Genomic DNA, 25,463 nt, shown 5'->3' on the forward strand with positions numbered 1-25,463 from the left:
TACGGTAAGATTACTACTGGAACTAATTGAATTTAATGTTAGCAGTAAATACAGGGAGTAACGAATATATTTACTGATGATCTGGCCTCGGCATAAGATATCGGTATAGTATCGTATTCTAATGGAAAAAGGAGGAAATATTTATTATTACGAAGAATTTATGAGTACATAATAATATGAGAATATATTTTTGAGTGTATTATATAATTACCAAAATATATTAGTATACCTATAGTCATTAAACGCGTAAAGAGACTACGGTCACAGTCCACTTGAAACCGGGCTATAACCGCGAAAATCGAAGTTCGCAAATTGCGGGCATTTTCTCTGTCACTCTAATTACGCCTTCATTGGAGTAAAAGAGAAAGATCCCCGCAATTAGCGAAAAACGGTTTTCGCGGTAGCCCCTCTGTTGATTCGCATAGTCAGTCAGCTGCAGATAAAATGTGCTAAGCTAATAGTACCTATTGTTGATAGTACCTATAGGTGATATTGGTGATAGTAGTAATAGCTGACTGTACACTAGTTTGCCACTATCCTAGAATGTAATTTTTTTAAATATTTGCAGACAAATTTATTCATAATATACCTACCCATTAGTTAGAAAAATATATTGGCGTATAGCGAATGAATTATGGAATGTATTGGCAATTTTAGAATAAACTTTTTCACAAGCACTCATACATAAAAGTTGACCCAATTTTTGAGCTTCGTCAAAAACCTAGTTCGATATCGCCGCCGCCGCGCCGGGTCGGTTGAGATTTGAGCTCGGCGAAATGTGAGCAGATCAGTTCTAGTGTTTTATTTTTCAGTTCGAAAACAGTGGACTAAAATGCAATTTACTGTACCGTCTCTTGTCTGGCAAACCACGAGTTTGGATCCTAAATATTGTGCCTTTAGGTTTTTGCTTGCATGATTTTATATAGCGTGACTATAAAACTTGTTTTAGGCGCAAGTTTTTTTTTTTCAAATATTTAAGGTTTCATTCGAATTGCGACCTCAACAACTTTAAGACCGCTGCCTTAATGACACGCTGGTCATGGGCGATATTTATCAATGTCAATTTTCTTCACAGCAGCAACGCAGCTGGCAGTAGCCATCTGAATGTCACCTTTCTATACCAAAGGAGGATCCTTTATAGATACAAAAAACAACAAAAAACTTTGATACTACACACTACTCTTTGCAGTCAATATTCACAAAGGTAACATAGATTCATGACTCAAGATGACTATTGATTATTTATATGTATTTAGTTTCTGTTACACATTAAGCCTTTTATTTGTATGTGAATAATGGCAATTCGACGTACAATTCATCAGTTTTAAGTCTTGGGATATTTTAGATTTTAAATGCTTAAGTTAAAGAAAAAAAATATTCGACGCTTAACGTAGTGTGACAGAAAACATAGAAATATAGGACTTTATCAAGGAAAGTACCATTGTTTGGTACAAAGAGTAAGTACTAAGTACTACTAAAACAAAACAATGTTCGCTGCAACAGTAAAAAAGATATAGAGAACGGTTCCTAATACAGCGCACTATTAAACCAACACTTTGCTAGGAAACAACATTTTGTAAGCTGAAATAGTCTTTAGAAATCTTAATTACTTTGCGTCAGATGCAGTAGTTATAATAAAAGTCGCTTAGTTAATAATTATAAACTCTTGTTTGTGCTCGAGAAACGTATTAAACTTGGGGTTTAACTAAGCTAGTAGATAAACTTCACTTACGACATTTTTATTTAAAAAATATTCAATTAGCTTCACCACGCTTCACGTAGAACAAGTAGGTATTATATTGTATTTAGGAATTGACGATGTTAATACAAATATTTAAAATTACATTTGTACAGTGAGTTGAGAAAAAAATAAAAATATCAGGGTACATCTTACACAGATCAACCTAGCCCCAAACTAAGCAAAGCTTGTACTATGGGTACTAGGCGACGATATACATACTTATATACTAAGAAAACACCCATGACTCAGGAACAAATATCTGTGCTCATCACACAAATAAATGCCCTTACCGGGATTCGAACCCAGGACCATCGGCTTCACAGGCAGGTTCACTACCCACTAGGCCAGACCGGTCGTCGTATGAATGAATTCATTGATAAAGTCGCCATGCACTTTTACGGCTGTTGGTACCTCTACCTATTATTTTATTCCCTTTACTACCACCACTTGTGTACCTTACCCACAATCTACCTACTTACTTACTTACTGCCTTTGTACTAATGACAAATGTTATTTTTCCTGTTTTGTTTTGTTTTTTGTACGATAAAGTGTTTTACTACTACTACTACAATCTATTATGCCAAATCCTACATACTCGTAACATAATACATTTATTATGTATGTATAGCATGAATCTTAAAGAAGAATCCACACCAAAATTAATGAATCTATTCCAAAACTAAGGGCATAGACAACAAGATAGAAATAAATTCCAGGGATCACGGCGCGGATAATAAAAATAATGGATTTAAAATTCAATTGTCTGCAAAGTGATGAGGCAACAAAGGAATCCAAGCATGTAATTACGAACTATGAATGCCTGGCTGGATGAAATGGTGTCTGAAAAGTTCGGTATTTTGCCTGCAATTTACTCCTAATATCGTAGTTACAATTCACTTAAAGACATTCAACTTTTAACGCCAGACTCTAATTTTCCATTTAAATACGAAATTCACACATAAAAAATTCAACCTTTGTTATTGTGAAAGATCTAAGTTTCAATTATTTTTAATCGCATTATGCTACAGTTTGCTAAAGGACTTAGAAAAACTCCACTAAACCGATAAAGCAAACCTTTGTCCTGTTCGCTGACTTTCATGGAAAACTGTTGCGAAACTTTACAGTTTGAAACTTCAAAACCGTCTCTAAAAATATGTTGTTTCGGTAAAGTTCCGTTGTTTTTTATGATGGAAAGTTTTTGGGGTTTCTTTATCGGTACAGTTTTGTAAAGTTTTAGATAAGGGTGTGTCCTGAACATAAATAAGCCAGACGTTCGTTAAACCGATTGGCTGCTTTATAAATCTTTGCAATAAACTGAAGGCAAATCAGCAATTAAAGTTCCCGGCGAGATTTAAGGAGAGCTATTTTCGGGACGCCCAAGAATCAGCGTCTGTGATCAGATCCTTATCGCCAACTTAAGTCGACTAACTTCTAGGCACTAGAGGTGCATTTGGATTTTGAAAATATCGCATTGATTTGAATTTTATCTCAGTGGTTCTCGTTTTCACTTATATACTAGTGCAAGAGGGATGAGTTAAAACTAACAGTAAAATTGCTCGACATGGCGGGGCACTGCCGTGCCTCCAGATACAATCTTAATTTAAACCCAAATGAGTCTCGTAGTAGTTTAAATATTTATTTATTTATTTTATATTTATTTAGAAATTTAAATCAGGCAACAATGCCCATATTACAAATACCTCACAGACTAACATACATCATTATATGTATTTTATAAACTTAAAACTAAACACTAGAGTTATTTAGTCGACAAAACGGCGTGGCTCCGTTGCATCGGCTGCTCTTGTGAATATGTCTGAAGAATAGATTTAATACCTACTTAGTAGGTATCTCGTATCTCGTGTAGTGTAATAGGTACATTAAAACCACAACAGATAATCTAGGCTATATCGTGAGATTGCGAAATTCACGGCCAATAAAGCACGGCATAAGTATGTTTTTCTGGTGATTTATTAAGTCTTCACTTTATTTTATTAGACACTGAATGTTACATGGAAAAAAAGGCAACGAGAAAACTTCATCGAAGCGAGCCTTTATAAACAGAATTGGAATACTGAATTTACGGCTTTGCAAATTGCCAATATAAGTCATCTCATTTCAAGGCCAAGGGCTACCCGCGGCTTATTTTACGTAAATTTTGGCCTTGTAGGTACGTAGCTACTAAACCCCTAGGCTTAATACTGCGCAGCCTCCTGTATTTCAGTAATCTGTAGATTTCCATAACAGCCTCTTGAAGACGAGTATTATTAATTATGAACTAATATATAAGAATAGAGTACAGTAGAGCTGAGCGTTTATTCTTGACCAAAAATAAATAAATAAAAGAAAACAACAGGTAACATAACAACATAGAAGTCACGAAGTCACAGAGCAGAAGTCGAGCTATATAGGTATGTACCTAATATTTATTTATAAATTCTCATCATGATCTGTCTTGTTTCAGATTCGCATAATACAAACGGCGTTTGTTTAAAAATGAGACCGCGCACAGTAAAACACCATGTCGCTTCGCCGGTGTGACAGCTTGCCCACGCGGCTTCGCGACGCACCCGCCACAGCCGACCCCGCGCCTCAACCGACCCCCACTAAACTACCCGACTCAAACACCGTCTCGAATTTCTGCGAAGCATCCACGCGAGAAGAGGTTATCGCCACTTGGAAATCTCTTTACACGGACATCAAAAACATAAAAAATGGTTTCCCGACTAACGACCTGCCAAATCATGGAGGCGCTGAAAAGAAATCCATTACGCACAATTTCATTCCTTCTTTTCCATGCAACAATAAAAACGTGCCGCGAAGAATCACTTATGATAATCGGCAGGGGGTCATCCCTAGAGTGGCTGAACGCAGTTCGTCATTCTCGTTGGACACGGGCCAAGCTCGGGAGCAAGGCGTGAGCAGGGCTCGTCGAAGGACTTTGCTGCAGCGTCTCCTCTCATGGAGGACCCCGGATTGCGATTGCTCCGAGCACTGTCCGAGACCTTACCGTCAACAGGAACTTTGTGTATGCAGTGCGACTTGTATGAGGAAACCGGCCAAGTGCAATAAGTATGCAGAAAGAGGTCGATCTAAAAGTGTAGGTTATGAAGCAGCGCGAGAAGTGACTAGGTTTCGACGGTTAGTGTTTGTGTAAAGCGTTTATGAGAAGAATTATCCTCTAATTGATTTACCCTGTCGAATGTATGTATACGTATATGTAGCTATAAAAGATTGATAACACAATTTAAGATTGTTTGACGACCAATCTGTTAGGCCAAAAAAGGCAATTGTTTACTATCATAAGCCGGACTGGACCAAAAAAACCCTACCAAAAATGTATATACAAATGACAGGCATTAATCAAATCAGGAGATAATTCTTCACAAGCCCGCTAAAGTGTTATGGTGTATAGGTGCGCGAGTGCTGGTGCCACGGTTGGAGCGGAGACGGCAGCGGCGTTGAGGGCCCGAGCGGCGCTGACCCTCGCTCGCCGCTACTATCCTGAGGGAGGATGGGGCTGGACGATTACTATAGTGGGGACTATTGTGCAAGTGATATCTCATGGGTTGCAGCTCGGCGGTGGCACGGGCGCCATCGCTTGCACGGCCGCTTCGAAGTATCGCGTCCCGCCTCTTTATACCCACGGTGAGTTATTTTACAGGCATTTAACTCAATTAGTGTTACAACCAGTGTATAGCACAAGCCTTGGTATGTCCAACCGGGGATAGACTGTGAATCTCTTTATGTCGGAGGCCAATATCCTCATTGGCTCGATGAGCCTGAGTAGTTTACTCGATATTATGTATGAGAGTTTATTAAAACTTGTGGTGTGATATAAAGGTAAATGATAGGTAATTCGTGCCACGGTTTAGCTACGGACGGACGGTAATCTTTCTACCAAGTATTAGTTCCGCTACAAGGTAACACCCAGGGATAATGCCTAGGATTATAGGTATTAATATCACAGTACTGCCAAACATTTGAGGCTTAGCATAGGTAACCAAGAGCGGGCCAATGCTCTGAGCACTTCGGTGAGTCATTTAATACGCGAATAAAATATCGAATATATTCTTACATGTGATTTCTATTTGTTAGGAATAACGACGGTAAAGATACGCACGTGAGTTAAATGTAAAGGCTCACCTCACGTATTCTGCAAATACACTGACCTACTTACAGCCACGTTACATTCGATATCGAATAAATTGCGGCATCGTAAACAGTGATTTTGAATTGCTTTGCATTGCCAACAACTGTTAACTGCTGCCTAGTATTACTCTAATAAGTAACTGGCTATTTAATGTATTTGTTTGATAATGTTCGCTTCACAGATGTCATGTTTATTACAGGGCAAACAGCCCTGTTTGCACGGCAGACATTTAAAAAAATCTAACTTTATAAATATTATCGCTAACACATAACCATCAGGAGGAAAATTCTAACACTGACATTATTGCCATTGAAACATTAATTTTACTAATGGGTGTACAAATGATAATAAATGAGAGTTATGATTTTGATATATTAGGTGTTTTTGACCAACCACAATCAGGCAGACATTGTTATAATTGGGATGGAAACTTAAAATTGACACAACGACACTACTAAGAGAAGATGAAGAAGAAGACATGTTAACCTTTAATAATAAATAGGTATAGGTAATATTTCTGATGACACGTAACACTCGTGCAGTTCTGAAGACAGTGACAATACAAACGCCTGTAACCGCCCGTCACGGCGATAAGGAAACTTCGCGTCGCTCCCGGCCAATCTGATTAACGACCCCGCTGTCTAACCACTCATCTCGCTTTTTCCGGGTTATGTTCCGAGAACAGATAAACTCCCCTTAATTCCTTGCAAAATCTACGTTGTCACGCTTTCGAAACGAAAGGCTTTGGAGAACGTGACTGTCTAAAAATGTTTTTTTTTTTCAGCAGCTACTATTTGTTTTTGTGGTGCTGCTGGAGATTCTTTTTACGTTATGGTACACTAAGATAGTTTGTCACATGGTCCGTCAACTTGTAATGATATATATTAATTTAAACTCGCTCATTAACTAAAATGGGACTGCGACGCGTGCACTTTATTTTATCAACTTTTTTGTACAAAAATTGTATAAATAGTATAAATACTATTATGCTAAGAATACTTCACTTCTCTCCTTCGATCGATTCATGTCAGTATCGATAAATCGACCTGTAATTGAAGTTGACATAAGTACCTTCCGAATAAAGTTCGTGTGTCATGGTTCCTCTACAGCTACACGATGGCCCAACATATTGGCCCAATATGATGGGCCAACGTGTAGAGAGGGTAGTGGTGTCGGATGGCTTATGGCGCGGCGAATGGCGATATGGGATGGCCGCGGTGTCGGTTTTTTGTCCGCACATCAAAGGTAGTGGGCCAGCGATGGCGGTACGCATCTACACGTGGCCCAATCCACAGTGCGTGCTCGAACGCGGTCGAGTGTGGACGTTTGTGCTCAGTATCAATTTACAGTATTATTTATTAAAGTACGTGGCCTCATTATGGAAATAATGAATGAATAGGAAATTTACACAGACAGTAGATTTACAATTTAAATAAATAAATATAACAATACATACTTATAGTTAAATAAATGAATATTAGATACATATTTAACTATACATAGTAAGTACCTACATTGCACAATTTGCACAGCTATGCTGGTAAGCTAGTAACAAAATTAAATAAAGATTATAAAATGCTCTAAAATAATTTAAGCAAATTATAAGGTAAAATGAAATTAAAAAACATTTAATTAATTAAATTCTTTAAAAAAATCTAACATTCTTTTTTTTCGGCAAGTAGGTATCATCAAAAAACTCCTGCAGCGTCCACGCCATTTGTTTTAAATTACTTGTGAAAATATTAATTGGTACGTGGCGTGTAGATACATTGCTGCAACGGCTAATGCTTCCACGTCCATCTTGGAAACCGGTTAGATCACAACTGAATGTCGCCATCGTGTAGTTGCGTTCCAACCATCGCGTGGCCATCCCGCTGGCCCAGCCCTGGGCCATCGTGTAGAGGAGCCATCAATTTGGAATGTTTCGCGAATACTTTTGGTACAAAGTACAAACCTTACGCTCACGGAAGTCGAGCACAGTCGCGCGCCATTTTCGATTTTTATGAGCTAAGTTTTTATGTTCTAGGATTTGTAGGTACGACTTCTTTATTTCAATATGGGTTGAATTTTTTTAATCGTGTATTTTAATCGCGAGCTAAAAAATTACTTTAAGGTGACGGTAGAGGTGGGTAAATTTTCAGATTCTGTCAATTTACCCCATTTCACACACAAGCGCACTTCACGCACACTACCTCACTTTACTGGGACAGGTCACTGACCCATCAAGTTTTTTTTAAGATAGCGTTTTGAGTTTAGTGGCCTCCTTTTAGGAAAAGCGTTCCATTGAAAGAAGAAAGAGAAACAATACATTTAATCTTGCTTTCCTTGTCTGTTCATGTCACACGTGACGTATTTAAATTCTAATAATTCATTTGGTTGTTGACAATTTTCTACATTATGGCTTTGTCGAGATACGCGTTTTCTAAAGTTAAACCGAATAAAACCAGATGTCATTAAGTCAGATGTAAAATTTTATTTGCTACTCTATACGACTTTTCATAAGGCTCAAAATCAATTAAATGAGAATTTAAATAAATAAAGTTCCGGCAGGGTGCAAAATTTAATTAAGGCGGACAAAATAAAATTTGAAAATATATGGAAACAGTGTTGGCTAATGTACCCCTAATATCTTTACCGATTTACTTTTATGTGGTATATTCGCCTTTTGTTTCACTATTAAATTAATACAATTAAAATAAAAAATATTATACCGGTATTCCACCGGTATTATTTCAGTGCTGAAGCGATTATCTTCGATCGTAGCCTTGATAATGTAGGTGTTGATAGTTACTTACGGCGGTAGGAGCGGCAATGAACCCCGTGCAGAGTAGAACGTGAGGTGCGTTGGGATAAGTGCATATATCTACTTATAATTCTTTGGCTGGTTGGTAACCCTCTATATTTTATTTTTTGTTTTACTGTTATTAGGTTAAGGGAGTTTTAGGGAGTGAAAAAAAAATGATTTTCGTTTTATGCGCTCGCGTGATTGCCGATGGATTATAATTAGACAAAAGAACTTGTTTTCCACGCATCGAATGTAGATCCCTATGACACTTCCTCCAAGTCTTCTCCAATAATGTTTATACCGTATTTTAATTACCTACCTTAAATGTTACATTTCTAAATATTTTTTTTGTGCTATACATACTTCAAAAAAATCGCTGGAGTCCTAGCGGTAAGAGCGTGCGAATAGCAATTCCGGCTCGTACCAATGAGTTTTTCGGAACTTATGTACGAAATATCATTTGATATTTACCAGTCGCTTTTCGGTGAAGGAAAACATCGTGAGAAAACCGGACTAATCCCAATAATCCCTAGTTTACCCCCTATGGGTTGGAAGGTCAGATGGCAGTCGCTTTCATAAAAATTAGTGCCCACGCCAATTTATGGGATTAATTGCCAAGCGGACCCCAGGCTCCCATGAGCCGTGTCAAAATGCCGGGACAACGCGAGGAAAATGATGATGATGTGACACATACTTCCAAAAAAATCTACAAATATTTTACGTGACAACTGCTTATAAGTAAATATTATGTAGGTACACTTATAAAGTATAAAGTAGAAAATATCTTATAGGTACATAATATAAAAACCGATCATGTACGAGTAGGATTCACTATGGGTTCCACAGTTACACATTTTTATTGCATATTTTTTGTTTAAGACCAACTCACCTATTATAGGACATGGGTCTTCCATTAATCTTTTGGCGTTGAACTATTTTTTGTATATGTATTTATGTAATACAATTCGGAATTAGGTTATGGTACATTTTTGCTCATCTACTTATAATTATGTATTATATCTGATATGTCACATGATACCAAAAATCGCCGCAAAGTTAAAAGTTCATTTATTTACGTTACTCATCTTCGGATCACCGACTTACTACTTCCTTACTTGACATATGTGTACTAAATTTCAATTGAACTAATCCAGTAGTTACGGTGAAAATTGGCTTTAACAAAATGGCAGACACACAGGCAGGCAGATTATTTTCCTTGAGTGAATGGTATGCATTTACCCCAATGCACCTCACGTTCCACGCGGCGCGGCGTAATCTGGCCCCTATTTCACCACGGTGACAGGTACGACAAAAACATCACTGTTATTGACGCCATAGGCATCCATGGACTACAGTTACCACTAACACTGATTTAAACTTTCACGATTTTTACACATTATTAAATTGTACAACGGAACCGCAAAACGTTCAAGCGGATAAACAAGACCAAGTGCGGGTAGTTCGAAAAACTCGCGCGGTTAGAAGATGCTGATGTCAACTTAAGCCAGTCTTCTCCGAGACCACGGGGACAACGCCGTCCTCGAAACGTCGGAGGTAAATCTTAAAACTTAGATACGCGATTAAGTCCCGTTGTACAATTTAATAATACAGTTACCGCTTACCATCGGGCGGGCCGTATTCGTGTTTGCCACCGTCATTGTACCTATTATTAAAAAAAAACCTTATTATATCGGATAAAACAGACATTTCTCTCGCGAAAAAATCTTGTGACAATTGTCACAAGATTTTTCAAAGAATTTTCGGTAAGTCTTGACAGGAAATGAGTTCTGTGTCGCAATTTCGATACAGTTGCCGTGTTTCTTGTGACAATTGTCATTAGCTTCGCAAAATAAGAATTTTTTAGTGGCAATATAATGGAGTTTATTTATTTATTTATTAAAATGTTGGTGGCAAACAAGCACATCGCCCGTCCGATGGTAAGCGGTTACCGTAGCCTATGGAGGCCTGTGACGTCAGCAACAGTGATGTCGACAACTGTCGCACCTGTCACCGTGGTCGTGGTGAAATAGGGGCCAGTAAGTACCTAATAATCGCAGTGGTCTTAAGTGTCACAGACCCTACTGGCGCTTAAGTCCTTTATGACAATTTCTGCCTATTTTAAATTGTTCAAAAAAAAAAAGAAACAGAATAATTATATCGGACTACCGAATTTTCACGAGAATCAGTTGAGAAATGTGATATGCAAAGGAGAAGAATTCGGACATACGAAAGCATTTTTGCCCAAGTTGAAACGGAGACCTTCGCCAACGCTCGGTCAATGATGGTTTAGGTACAGCTAGCTGCAGAGAAAAGGTACCACCCCTGCATACAATTATCTATCTGGTCGTACCTTTTCTCTGCAGCTGACTGCACACCTATAAAAATGGTTGTCCCTGCTGAATTTTATACCGGTACCGTACTTTGTATTTCAACCGGTATAGTTTTACCTTCAAAACGAACCGGTATTGATAAATAATAACGGTACCATACCGCTTATACCGTAAAGAAAGCATGATGCAGTCTCTGCTTTGCACAATTATTGTGTGGACAAAATTCTTATAATCACCGAAACATACATACCTACGCACATAATGTCATTGAAATAAAACATTGTTATTTTATAGTAAATTTATATAATACTCGATATATACACATAACAATAACCAGACCGCAGCGGTATTAGCCTGTAAGCTTCATCTCTTGTCTCCAAATCCGCAAAAACTAGTTAGTACTAAATGCTGGTCTTGCTGTTATTTTATTCTTGAAGATTATGGCTTGTTTCTTGATTATTGAGAACAGCACGTAATCGCACACATATAGACGGAACGAACGGCAACAAAGTAGGTGTAGACACTAAGACTTTCAGGTATTAAACGAATTACGCTTCGTATTAATAGGTAAGTAATATTTAAATGAATATATAATATTCTCTAACGTAAATACAAGATTACAATTGACATCAAATGTCTTTGACGTACAGAAGTCATATACTTTTTTTTAATGATGCAAAATTGATACCAGCATAATGAAAATCAATCCCAATCAGTAAAACGAGTCTTTAAACTTTTTTCATTTTAAGCGGGTTTTGAAGGAACAAGTTACTTAAATTCAATTGTAATCGTATTGTTTTAGGATAGTTTACTGCTGTTTTCGATCGTTACGACCTGTAAATAACAACAAATCAAATTTTAAATAAATTTATTTACCCTATTTTTTGAAATACAATTTATCTACTGGTATACATTTTCGTATGCGTATATGATGAAATGTCTAAATAATGTCAAAAACGAGCTACGACGAAGTACACGTCTGCTTCGATCCAAGGCCAGCGGCCATCTGACTCGAAGAAGAATTTTGAGTGATGTCGTCAATGTATGGAAATTGTACGAAAGTTTACATTTGGGATTGAATTTCTGTGTTGTATTTGTGAGTAAAAATATAAGTAGATAATAATTTGCTAGTTTAGTTATCTAGCTTTCAAAATCACACAACAACTCAATTACTGTTAAAGGCAAAACTGTAATGCGTGTTGCTCAAACGGAACTCCATATTTTGATTTTTGGATACTTTTAGTGTCGATTTGTAGAGAATTACAGCAAATAAAAAATATTATGCCGTGAAGAGCCGGTACACGGCTTCTTCGTGAACAAATTTACGTATAATTTAATGCAGTTATTAAACATTTCTTGAACAAATTGATTGCACAAAGTGAGCTCTAAATCGAAAACGTCATATACCGTCCCCTTAATAAAAGGCGAAGGTTGTTTTTATCGATTAAGTATTTTGTATTTTTGTGATTTTTCTGGCATTACCTACTACCAGGCATCAGTAGTATTTAAGCAAAATCGAGGATTTTCGCATATACTCGTAATTATGATTTATACTATAAATAATATATATATAATATATATTTATTACATTAAATAATACAAATAATACAACACGGTGGAAAGAAGAGAAAGAAGAGAAATCTAATCTTCAAGGATGGGTATTCCGTCTTCAGATCCAAATCTTTCTATCCTTCTTCTCGTTCCTCTAATTCTTAGAGAGACCGCTCTGATGATTGATATTTGTATTTTGACTTTGATCCAGTTGATTATTTGTGAGTATGGTTTGGACCATTTTTCACGGAGCTTAAGGGATGTTCTTACTATAAATAATTGTAGTAGGTACATTATCATGATTGTCCTTGGTTTTCGCTATGATGTGTGGGTAATTAGACCTCCTCCACATAAATATGACACGTGCAAAGTGCCGAAATTTCAGAAACTCCGAAAAACCAAATATAGGTACATGATAAATACCCCGATGCATACCTATAAGTGCTTCCACTGAATAAGAGTGGTATATTCCATTTTACTCCAGTCTGATCTACCCTTTTTAGTGTTCCGTAGCCAAATGGCAAAAAACGGAACCCTTATGGATTTTTTAAATTAGTAATGAAAGCATTGTCTTTAAAAAATAATTTTACAGTACATATTATGGTCCTATTTTCCCGCACTAGTGCGTAAAATAGCACTTTTCGTGCGATGTCAAAAGTTTAAAGGGCCGTATGTACTGTAAAACGTTGTACGATACACGTGCGAATAGGTAATTGGCACCTCGTGTCGATTTAAAATACTCCCTTCGGTCGTGTTTTAATTTATCGCCACTCGTTTCGAATTTCCTCTTTTCCGCACTTGTATCGTAAATAACTATTTTGGTCGTTATACTGTAAGATGATAAATAGACACGTACACTGGTTAGTCGAGCCACACGTCCATGGCCCAAAAACTTGTAATATCCCAAAACACACGCGTGTAACCAACAAATAAATCAAATTGGCGATATTGGCATTATCCCGTCTGATATTAGGGACGTGATGTGATGAACAGGCTCCTTTTTGAAAAAAACAACCGCATGTGCTTTCTTGTAGCAAACAGTTGTACAAATTTTTAGAAGTCGAGTATGGTATGGTAATATTTATAAATTTTGTTAAATTGAAATACTTTACTCGATTTTCGGCGAAAGATGATATTCTAGAAAAACTGGCTAATACATATCAATATTTCGTCGTTTTCTCTTTAGGTTTAGCTTATATTATACGTATGATTATTTAATAATGGCGATTTTTTACACATTTCCAAAAATTCTTAACTTATGATGAAAACCAAGATTTATAGGTAAGATAGATAGACTTTAGATAGATTTTGGTTGAAAGCGAATCGATCTGATTCACCCGATCTAAAATACAACACAATCTGAACAAATTCATTCAACAATAGGGGTAAGTGGTGTTTAAAAAATCTACAAAAGCGATTTTCTTCTTACAGTCTAATTTAATTATTACAGTTTAATTTAAGTAGACAGTGCCCAAAATAGATATAAAGCTACTCATACATTTTACTTTTATTTTTTGCATTATTGTGCATTTAATAAAAATGGAATTTAGCTGTGTCCACGCTATAGGGGTTTATATTTAATTTTTTTTTTCAAAATTATAAAATAATAACCCTCAAATTTAAAAACACAGTTTTATTCAAAACACAGTCATAGTGTACAATACTACCTATTAAAAATTGGGAGTAAAAATATTGTTCCTTCCATATTATAATTGAAAATAAGTCGGAACGAAACCCAAACGAGTGTTGGATAAAATAAAATAAAATATTTCAAAATACTGCTTCTAAATCCGAACCGTTATATATTAATTTATTGGCCCCTTAGTTGATAAAAATCACACGCTGCATAACAAAGTCCAATACTTATTTAAATGACAACAACAGTAAGTACGTAACGGTGCTAAAGTAAACTCATGAAATACCTATGTTTATTCTACTGAAAGCTTATTTATTTCGTTATTAAGGTTCCTTACAATCCTTACCCGAAGGGAGATAATCGGGCCCTAATACGAGTATTATAATAAGCCTCCACCGGCCGATCCAATCTGACAGTCTGTTCTGACAGGCTCTATAATGTGTATAGCCGATAACACGCATTTTCCGCTTTATGGCGAAAAGCGCCTGCGAACAGAGAGCCGGGCTCATTAAGACGATGCGAGAACTCGCATGCGAGTTTTATTACATTGCGGGTTTTGGTCAGTCGGTTGAATTGGACGTAACCAACAGTCCGCAATGTAACTTAAATCGCATGCGAGTTCGCGCGCCGTCTAAAGCAGCCCTAACAGTCGCTAGCAGTGAATGTGATAAGGAAAACATTCTTTGTAAAAAACGGTGTGATGGTACATAGTAGAGAACCCTCACAGCGTAAATACATCTCGTACTTATCCGATTTTTATATCGCATCTCAAAATTGCTCTGTCACTTGAGGAACATTTAATAAGACATTGTCGTACAATATGATTATTTCCATAACGTGCGTGTCACGTCTGCCTTAATATCGATATCGATTGAGTCGTTGGAAATATGGCGTCGATATTGGCAGCTATACAACCTTATTACACAGCATTTTGCTTTAGATTGACTTGTGTCGATACTTTGTATGAAAATCATTTTTATAGTCTACTTGAACTTGACTAGTTCAAAATGGTGTAAATAGAAATACTCCACCTAATAAAAATACGTGTGATACCTCTCTGGATACGGAATGATGAAAAAAAATGGGTTCGAAGCGTTTCACACAAAAAAATCTAAAGTTATATCTTATATAAAAAAGGCGGAAAAAAGAATATTTTTTTTAATTAAAGAGGAGGAAATTTCCATACGATAAATGTTATTTGTACTAGACAAATCGCTACATCCTGTAGAACAAAGTCCTCCGCCGCATCTGTCTGTTTGTGTGTAGGTATGTAGGTATGTTCGATAAACTAAAGAATACTAAAAACGGATTTTCAACTATCAATAGAGTGATTCAAAGAAGGTTTAGGCGTATAATTTATTGCGGTTTCATGTAAACCGTGCGAAGCCGGGCGGGTTGCATAAATCCAAACTAAAAATACTGACAAAAGCGCCAAGTGTATGTGAACGTAAACTTAACAGTATCCTGTTGCAATTCTAATCGTACTAGTTTTATTCGAAGTAGGTACAATGATACAGCGTATTCCATTCCACTTCGATTGAGCTTCCTCCTATTGTTAAAGGAAAGCGATCAGATATATTCCAACCAGTTTACCAAGCGCGGGCGATCCAATAAAACCTGTAGGTACTTTCAGTCACAGATCATGCTTAAAGGTAACTGATTTGAAGTGTGCAAAAGGGAACATCTCCTGAGTGCGAAAGAGGCAGACTATAAATTAAAAAATGTGACCACGTTCGAGCTTCGGCCGTATACTTGATTGCCATCGTCGTTTTCTAAATCTAGAACCTATGAGACGACGCAGACCCGGTGTGAACGACATGCGTCTCATTACCCCTCTAACGATAATGTTATCGTCAGTGAAAAATCGACCTTTACCGCACAAAGGTTCTAAACGAAGGGTAAAAATAGATTTGATACATTTCCTGGATGGTAATATGTATTTTGCTATGGCTTCTACTGCTTCTAGCCATTAATACTTTTCCCTGTTGTATAATCGTCGAGAATTGAGACCGACCTAAGTCTGATCTTGTAGATACCGCGAAGACAACTATATTTGAGATGGCAATGGAAACATTAGTTAGGTAAGTACCCTTTTATTATTACTTTTTACTGCTTGTCACGCGCACCGCCGATGGAAAATCAAGAATATTTTCTATGCACTCATAAAAAGCTAACTGATGTTGCCATCTCAAACATAGTTTTATCATCGCAATATATATGTCGGCGGCCGATCGTAAGATCAGGCATATCGTCAAATTCCTAGGCATATCGTGAAACGTGAAAATATTTGACCCGTTCCCTGAGTCGACGGAGCCCCGCTACGCGGGGCTCCTGTTTCTGGGCAATTTGCCCTTCGGGCATCTAAAGCAACCTAACGAACCTATCCTACCTATATATTGGTTTAATGTCACTATCGTCAAAACATTACACAGGAACATTACGATCTGCCTGATCTTACGATCGGCCGCCGACATCTACACGATCAGACTTCGGTCAGACTCGATTCGCAATAATCCTAAAAGATGGGCTTCTTTTAGGATTATCGCGAAATTGGCCTGGTTTCATTACATTATTGTATTCCTTCACTACCTGAGAACAGCTACCTGGCATAAACCAATTATTTCTTATTATGTCTCGAGAATCTAGTTGGTAGGTACGAGCCAGAGTCTGAACTCTTGGCCCTCGATTTAAAACCCGCATGCCTTATTAAAGAATTTTTGTCTTTGAATTTTATCACAAAATACAGGTCACACACAGGATAACAAGCAGATGTCGAGTTGTCGACCCATAAATTAAGAGAAAAGTGGACGACCGTTTCTTCATGCAACCGTAGTCCCCGTTTTCATCCCTGTATATTCCCTGTGTAGTCGACGTTATGGAAAATATATTACACAATTACGAAAATTTTACAACACAAAATGAAAGAAAACCAAACGTTTTAAAACGCAATTATTGTAAGAATTGTAAATCAGACTAATCTTTTTCGTATCAAAAGGTTGAATTTGAATACCGATGCCGTAAAACATGGTAATCAGGACTCGGTCAACAACAGCTTGCTGCCCGCCCACGGTTGGACTTCGGAGGGATAAATTACAGAAACATGGAGGCGTATTCCGATTTTCATAATAAAATAAAAATGACTTAATTTTGAAGTGAAAACTTCTTTAGCGGCACTGTGCACTTTTTGAGGTGGGGAAAAAATGTTAAACTCGCGACAGGTCACGTGACCGTAAGACGGACACGTGACCTGATCGAAAAACTGTTGTCCCAGAAATGTCATTGAGTTTTTCTTTATTGATTTAAATGCCATCTAGTGAGTTTCCGTCTAACTGGTAGTAATATAACTCGAGTACTAATAGTGATGTGCTTAGGGGTTTCAAGTAATGCGACGAAATAACGCTAGATGGCGATAACCTCAATTATACATAGTGCTGCAGACATTTTGCACTAGTCATTGAGTTTTCACTTCTGCCGGCACGGCACTCGCGGAGTGCAACCGGTTTTTTATTTTTATTTGTTAAACAATAACGGTACAACTATCATAACAGTTGCCCAATGCGATAGGGTAGCAAATAGTAATCTACAGACATATACAGTAGAACCTCGGCGACAGCACGAATCTCAAGGGAAACGCCAAAAACTTCGTGTTGACGAGGTTTCGTCTTATAGAGGGTATCTCGTCTTATAGGGCTCCTTAGTAGGTATGCGACATTTAAATCATAAATATAAAAAAGGCAGATAAAATGTCACTTTAATATATTCTGATTTAACCAAATTACAGTACTGCCCCATACAAGTTGCACACTAAATAAAAAGTGACGTACACTAACAAGCAAAAAAGGCTACAAACGATTTCCAACACAGTAGAGTCTTGGAGAAACAGCTCCGTCTAAGGTATTATTGGCCTAAGGATAAGATTTTATTCGTTTTACCTAAGACGATATATTTAATATACCGAGTTTAAGGTAAAAATGTAGGACAACTTGTTATGTACATCAGTTCTAAGTGCTACATTCCCAATTCGTTATGGTCAAAACCAATTCATGATAATTGTACGCTTTTGGACACTGCACGTATTTTTCAAACCTTCCCCAATTTGGTTTTGATTATTCACCCTTACGCTAGGGCTAGTGTCGCGATTTACACACAGCACTAACGAAATTCGAAGTTAAATACGAGTATAAGCACATAGTTATTATCAGTGATCATTAATTTTCCAGTAATTTTGGTACAGCATTGTTGGTTAAAAGCGCCTGTATGCCCTACTCTAGGTGCAATAGATACGTAATTAGGATTAATAACTGTAGTATTAACCGTAATCAATCCTCTCCCTAGAAAAAAAATTAAGAAAATCCTTTATTTTTACTATGCTGCACCAAAATTGCTGGAAAATTTACGATCACTTGTTATTATGAATTTATGAACTACATCCCTAAACCCTTTAATTATAATTCTGCTGTTTTATATCAAAACTTTAATATAAAACAGGAAACACCGATAACACTCGAACGAAGTTTAAAACGATGATTGGCTAAATTAACATGATTGATGGCCCAATACAGGCCATTGGAAATTTTCAAGCCCTTATTGTTCGTTATATCTACTTGATTGATGTGTTATCGTAAATAAGTAATTTGATAGTTACGAGAGTTATTTATAAACTCGCCGCGATACTGTATAAATTATTATTTACCTACTTAACGACATAGTGATACTGAAACATTTATTTAACATCTTGTAACTTACCTATGTTGAACAAATAAATCTTTGAATCTTTAAATCAAACAACATTTTAACAGAGATATTTTTAATTTTAATAACACAATTGTTATTTGATTATATTATAGTCAATTCAGAGTGCCGACTGCAACTGCAAAATGTTGATTGCATAGTTTTCTTGCAACTTAATTGCTTTGCCACTGAACTGCTATCGGTCTATATTGTATTTTAATTAAATATGTATCTAATGGTCTGTTCTCTTGCACAAGGTTATTTTCGATATTAGCAAAAATATTAAAAATGTCCCCAGAAGAAGATACGCGGATGACTAAAATGCTCTGAATGCAACTTAATGTAAACGTTATAAGAGCGGGTAAATATATTTTTAATAACCTCTATAATATAATGTAAAAACTTGACTCATCCCATAATATGTAACTAGCTGCCAAAATACACCTTAGCATACCTCGTGTTTTATTTGACCGTCCTTTTTATTAGTAAAGAAAGAGTACCTATTTATCTAAAACTAAAAAAAAAAACTTTCACCAAAGCATATTTAATCCTCCTTACGACCTACATGCAGTACAGTCAGCATCAAAAGTACCTAACGGATCAAACTATGGTTCAATGCCGTTCTCTAATAGCTTAAGTGTAAGGCCTGAGTGGACGCTCATAGCGGAGCGTTCGGCGGGGCGTGCAGCGTGGCGTCGGGCTCACAAGTAATTTGAGCAGCGTGCACTAAGGCCGCTTCTATACGCTTGCATTTGTTTAACATGCACGCCGCACGCCCCGCCTCGCTGCACGCCCGAAGCGAGCGCCCCGCCGAACGCTCCGCGCCAAGCGTCCACTCAGACCTTACACTAACAAAAAGTGACAGAACGCCAACTGTATAATATACCTAGAGATAAGTATATCTCTATTTGGAAAATAATCCCAGGATACTTTTGGAGCGTAGTTTCATCAGCTACTATTGATGCTAAATGTATATACTTAAGCTCCAATCAAGGTTTAACTTTTTGTCAACTTGACAGACTTAAATTTAATCTAGCAAATTTTGATATCCAGTCGTCAGGGGGCTATATCAAAAACAAATACTAAGACCCTATTTCATTTTACAAATTGTTCAATGGTATCAATACTGTCCACCAGATATTAGTTGCTAAAAAAATCATGAATAATGTAATATATGGAACATTATTTATAAGCCAATAACCGGAAGAGGGCACTTTATCATTAGCAGGCGACGTGTGGTGAACAAAGTCGGTTTACCTTCCATTATAAAATACGGAAAATATTCTCGTAGGCATTTTTGTCTAAGCCCTAGCACGCATAAGTAATAGATGTACATAGCAGGGATCGGAATGGGAAATAACCATATTTTTACGAATTATTTTATGGTACTCCAAATGTAGGACTCAGTTATGTGTTTAGGTAACGACTTCGTATTATTATTATCCCAATTAGAAATGAAATAATTAGCAAAACAATACACTATTTTTGTTTGGGCAGTCGTGTAAAAAATACCGGTATCCGAGCTCTGGTATATAAAGTGTCATTCAATAGAACTTGCTAACTATGTAAACAAACCGCCATACTAAAATTGACACTGAATGTCAATTTACTAGTAACTTTTGTTTAGGTACATAGCTAGCAAGTTCTATTGAATGACAATTTAGTAAGTGTAGGTATACGTACCACCACAAATATCTTAGTTTATTTTAACATTAAAAATTGGTTTAATTGGTCAAGTTTATATTATGTATATTATGTATAATTTTACGCATAGTACCTATTAATTCTATTTTTCAGTGAACATGTTAAGAGCACCGCAGCAGTCGGTCTCAGTTGTTTTCTTTTTAATTAAAAAGTGATAATGGAAAAGAAATGGCTTATTGCTTTTAACCAAAGCAACTTCTACAGACATTTTAACAGTCCACTTAACATATAACACTAAATCGTCCACATATAGTTCTGAGGTTCAAAGCTATTTTATTTCTGTCTAGCAGATTACGACATCCCAAATGATCGGTGTCGCCTGTTATTTCAAACGCTAGTAGGTAGTTAGTCCCCGACTGCACTTGCCTTGCATTATAGTTGAGCGTGCGATGGACAGTCGATTTTATCTCACCATTATAATTGGACCTCTACGCCTATATAACTATGTGCAATCGGAGAGAGCTCTTACACTGGTAAAGCAAACGAATGGAACAACACCCCTTGTCTCATTTCACCGAGGTCAATGACTTGTTAAGTTTTCCTGGAGGTTGTTTGGAGTTTATTTTTAGATTTGTTTGCTATTTTTAAAATAAAATTAAGATAATGGCAGGGATATTATTAGAAACGTTATCTTGCAATATTAACGCTTGTCTGCGAGGAAACAAAGATTCAATTTGAAGCCGTCAACTCTTAGAAGGGCGTTTTTTTTTTGTTGTCCCCTACACTTTTTTTTTTCAAATTTGGGATTTTTTATGTTATTTCTACTCAGAATCACGAGCTCTTTCTATCCTAATAGGAGAAAAAAGTGTCCCAAAATTTCCATACATTTTTCGATCTTTCCATTTCGCGACCGCCATACAAAGTCTATGAAAAATGGTGACGTAATGGAAATAAAAACCTTAGGACACTTTTTTTCTCCCATTAGGATAGAAAGAGCTCGTGATTCTGAGTAGAAATAACATAAAAAATCCCAAATTTGAAAAAAAGTGTAGGGGACAACATAAAAAAACGCCCAGAAGCGATTTCATTAAAATTGAAATAACATTAGGTATTTGACAGATAATATTGTTAGACTTTAAGCCGGTGATATTGCCAGATTTTGGTCAGATTCAATGTAATTTGAATAAATTTAGATATAACTCTACCCAACACAATACCTATGTTGTATAAAATATTTTGAACATGGATCAGTACGTAATCGGGCTGATTTGATTTTTCAATCCACTGAACCAAATTCAACTCTTAACAACGATCCAGAATCCTTATAAGGTCAAAAAAAATTATTTGGTCATAGAGAAATATAGTAAGACAAGAGTGCTGACTCCATACATCAGTTAGACTATTAATTTCAGTGTCTACATCTAGCATCGAGTAGCGGAACTATCAGTACTGCTACTTGACAATAGATGTAGCACCGACCGGAAAGTCTTATCTCAACAGCATAAGACTTTCCGGTCGGTGCTACATCTATTGTCAAGTACGAGTACTGATAGTTCCGCTAGTCTTTTTGGTACTAAAACTGATGCATGGAGTGAGCAATCTATGTATTTTTTTCTCTATGATTTGGTGTAGAATTTCATTACAATAATTATTTAGAACTCTTGTTTAGTACGATTTCCATTTTCATTAGGTTCGATTATGGAATGTCACGATTATGGAATGTCACGCACAGGCTTCGTTAGTGTCTGAGCGTGTTACGCCGCAATTCAGATGTAACAGACGTAACTGTTTAACGATGAGATTTAACCGTGTTAACATTGAATACCTCCCATTGATACCGCACCCATATTAAACAAGAAACATATTCGTAGGCAGTATTTAGTGAATGGGATCCGGAAAACGGGTCAAACAATTTCGATGTATGTACGGTCAGCAGCAGAAGTTGCTAAGCGGGCGAGGTGTTCAAAATTACCTTGACGCGCTCTTATACTCTAATCAATAAAGCCGCGTCAAGATAATTTCGAACACCTCGCCCGCTTAGCAACGATTGCTGCTGACTGTACCTAACCAAAAATGTATGTACAGATATCGTGATATGTTTTTTACGAAACAAGAACTGTTTTTCCTGTTTTGAAAATTTTCACAAAATCTAGTGCTGGCCGCAGTGAAGAATGGACGAGTTTCTTTAAGACGCCGTATACTCTGAACGAATTACGATGACACAATCTATATTCAACAAGTTATACAGCAATTTTATATTTCCTGCCTCGCACAGCTAAACTAGGATGAACTGTCGCCTGCGGTATTTCCGGACCGTTATGTCCTTCAAACCTTGAAAAAAGCGTACTTACTCCATCTTAAAGGCCAGTAACGTACTTAGTACAACCCGACGGTGTTGCGGGTGTCCATGGGCTACGGTAATTACTTACCATCAGGCGATTCGTCTGCTCTTTTGCCTCCTATCATAAAAAAATACTGGTCCTAATATGTTTTACATGGGGTCCCGTTGTTTCCCATAAAGTTTTAAGTCATAATGTATTGTTTGTCATATTATTTATCATTAGTCATAAAACTAAAACCATTAACATTTCTCTGTGAAAAGTGACGCGTTTCTGAACCAAATTAATTATGACTAACGAAAATTCGGGCAAACAATACATTATGGCTTAAAACTATTTGGGAAACAATAGCATACATACATATAATCACGCCTATTTCCCGGAGGGGTAGGCAGAGACCACGGATTTCCATTTTCTACGATCCTGACATACCTCTTTCGGTTCCGTTACTTTCATAACATTCCTCATACACGCTCGCCGGTTTAGGGTGCTCTTGACCTGGCCTTCCTTCAGGATTTCGTCGATCTGATCAGGGAAAGTCCGCCGAGGTCTGCCCCTTCAAACTCTCTCTTCTACTTCTCCCTTATACACTCTCTTTGTCAACCTTCTTTCACTCATTCTTTCCACGTGTCAATTCAACGTCTCAATTTTTGTCACTACATCTTCGTTCAGTCCACACTTTTCCCTAATATGTTATTCGTATTATATTAAAGCAAAAGTCATAAATATCTTATCCCCACCTGAAAAACATCTCATTCTTATCAGGTGTATGCAATACTGTATTCCCGGACCGTTGGCAGCCGTTAGACACCATTAACCGCCTCGTTCGGAATTCAAAACGAGTTGGAAGCCAACTCTATGAACATTTATGCAACAGAAATTAAGTTGGCTGGTAGAGAATGCCTTAAATCGTTTGTCTATCTTATGGTATAATATAAGTCTACTGTTTGTTATTGTGTATTTTTTGGGAAATAAAGTAACTATTCTAGTAAACATGCTGGAATATGCGCATAATACACTCGAAACGCAGCCAAGGTCACTAATGTGTAAATGAGCTCAGTGTGACTACCACCAGTTTGGCACTGACGTACGTAACTTACTTTCTATGCATCTTGTTCGTACCCACATATTAGTGCGAGCGAGATTGTATAGAAAGTAAATTACGTAGACGTTAGCGTATATGTCAGTATTGGCACTGTCAGTGACTCATGGTACGGGTACAGTAGATATAACAAAAAGCTTCCTTGAGACTTGTTAGTTTTTGATAAGATAAAAACAGGTCTCTTCATAATGTTAAAGTTGGATGTAGCTCATCATGAGATGGCAACTGCAGCTGTATTACCTTTGCGACATTACTGCTGTGAAATTAACACGGACGCTGTGCAAGTGTGCATCTGTCAATTTCCTTGATAAAATGAGTGACGTTCGCAGCCGCATAATCGCGTTCAATCCGTCACTCAGTCCGTTACTGCTGCGGCGGCATGAACGCCGCACCAGTAATCAGTAATGTCGGTTTACTTACCACATCACTCAGGACCCTTCACAATATTCCAGCCTCGGGCACAGCCCAACCCTCAATTATGATTGAAGTTCGTATTTTATTGAAATTGAAATTGAAATTGAAATCATTTATTTCGAACAAAAGTCCATAATGTGTTAGTAACATAAATACTAATTCTTAAAACTAGGGTTAGTACAAACATAATCTTAAAACAAATTCTGACACACTGGGGCATGTAGCTGCACCCAGTGCTTCAGCCACGGTGAGTCCCACCGGTCGGCCAACGTGCACAGGATGGTATTGGAGCTGGCGCGCCACCGCCTCAACAGCGAGCTACACCGCTTCCTGATGATCGCGTGGAAGCCATCGATCCGTCCCTCCGTGAACATACCCGAGGCGCTACAGTGTCGCGGCAGCCCGAATACCACCCTGTACGCATTGTTGTACTGGACCCGCAGAGCGCTGTATGCTCGCTGCGTATAGCTGATCCATAGGCTGCACGTGTAGAAGGACTGGCAATATGCTTTAAAAAGCGTAGCCTTCACCTTCTCTGTACATCGTGCAAACCTACGGGCAAGCATATTGCAGCGCACAGCCAGCGCTCTGCGTTCCCTCTCAATGTCCATATTGTCGCACATGTCATCAGTGACCCAGTGGCCCAAATACTTAAAATGCTTCACCTGTGCTAAAGGAGTGCCACAAAGACTCACAGGGGGCACATTATAGGTCTTATTACCCGCTTTAAATAGCATGATCTCACTTTTGCTAGCATTGTATTTGAGCCCATGGGCCTCCGCGTACGACTCACATTTGCGCAACAAACTAATTAAACCACCCACTGAGGGGCTCAGCAGCACCATGTCATCCGCGTAGCTGATGTTATTAACGCGCACTCCGTCTATGGAACATCCCACACTGGCACCGCTGAGCTCCTCGAGCAGTTGATTCATATATAGGTTGAAGAGGCGGATTTTAATAGGCTTCCGTCCTTTTCGGGAATGTAATGTCGGGTTACTTACTACGTCACTTAATAGGACCTTTCACAATATTCC

At 37.5% G+C, this 25,463-nt stretch overlaps 2 protein-coding genes across 2 annotated transcripts in view; one reads left to right on the forward strand and one right to left on the reverse strand.

Annotated features, from left to right (window-relative positions):
* The window catches only part of LOC134651308 (hornerin-like), a 215,213-nt gene that overhangs the window by 4,503 nt on the left and 185,247 nt on the right, over positions 1-25,463 (reverse strand). The gene's annotated exons all lie outside the window — the stretch shown is intronic.
* LOC134651321 (monocarboxylate transporter 10-like) overlaps positions 4,191-25,463 on the forward strand; it is a 187,261-nt gene continuing 165,988 nt past the window's right edge. Inside the window, exons 1-2 of the mRNA XM_063506380.1 lie at positions 4,191-4,882; positions 5,157-5,389. Of these exons, the coding sequence (XP_063362450.1) occupies positions 4,263-4,882; positions 5,157-5,389 (853 nt within the window). The 5' untranslated portion in view covers positions 4,191-4,262. The remainder of the gene's footprint in view (positions 4,883-5,156; positions 5,390-25,463) is intronic.

The sequence above is a fragment of the Cydia amplana genome, chromosome 10, assembly GCF_948474715.1.
Source record: "Cydia amplana chromosome 10, ilCydAmpl1.1, whole genome shotgun sequence".
Taxonomy (NCBI): domain Eukaryota; kingdom Metazoa; phylum Arthropoda; class Insecta; order Lepidoptera; family Tortricidae; genus Cydia; species Cydia amplana.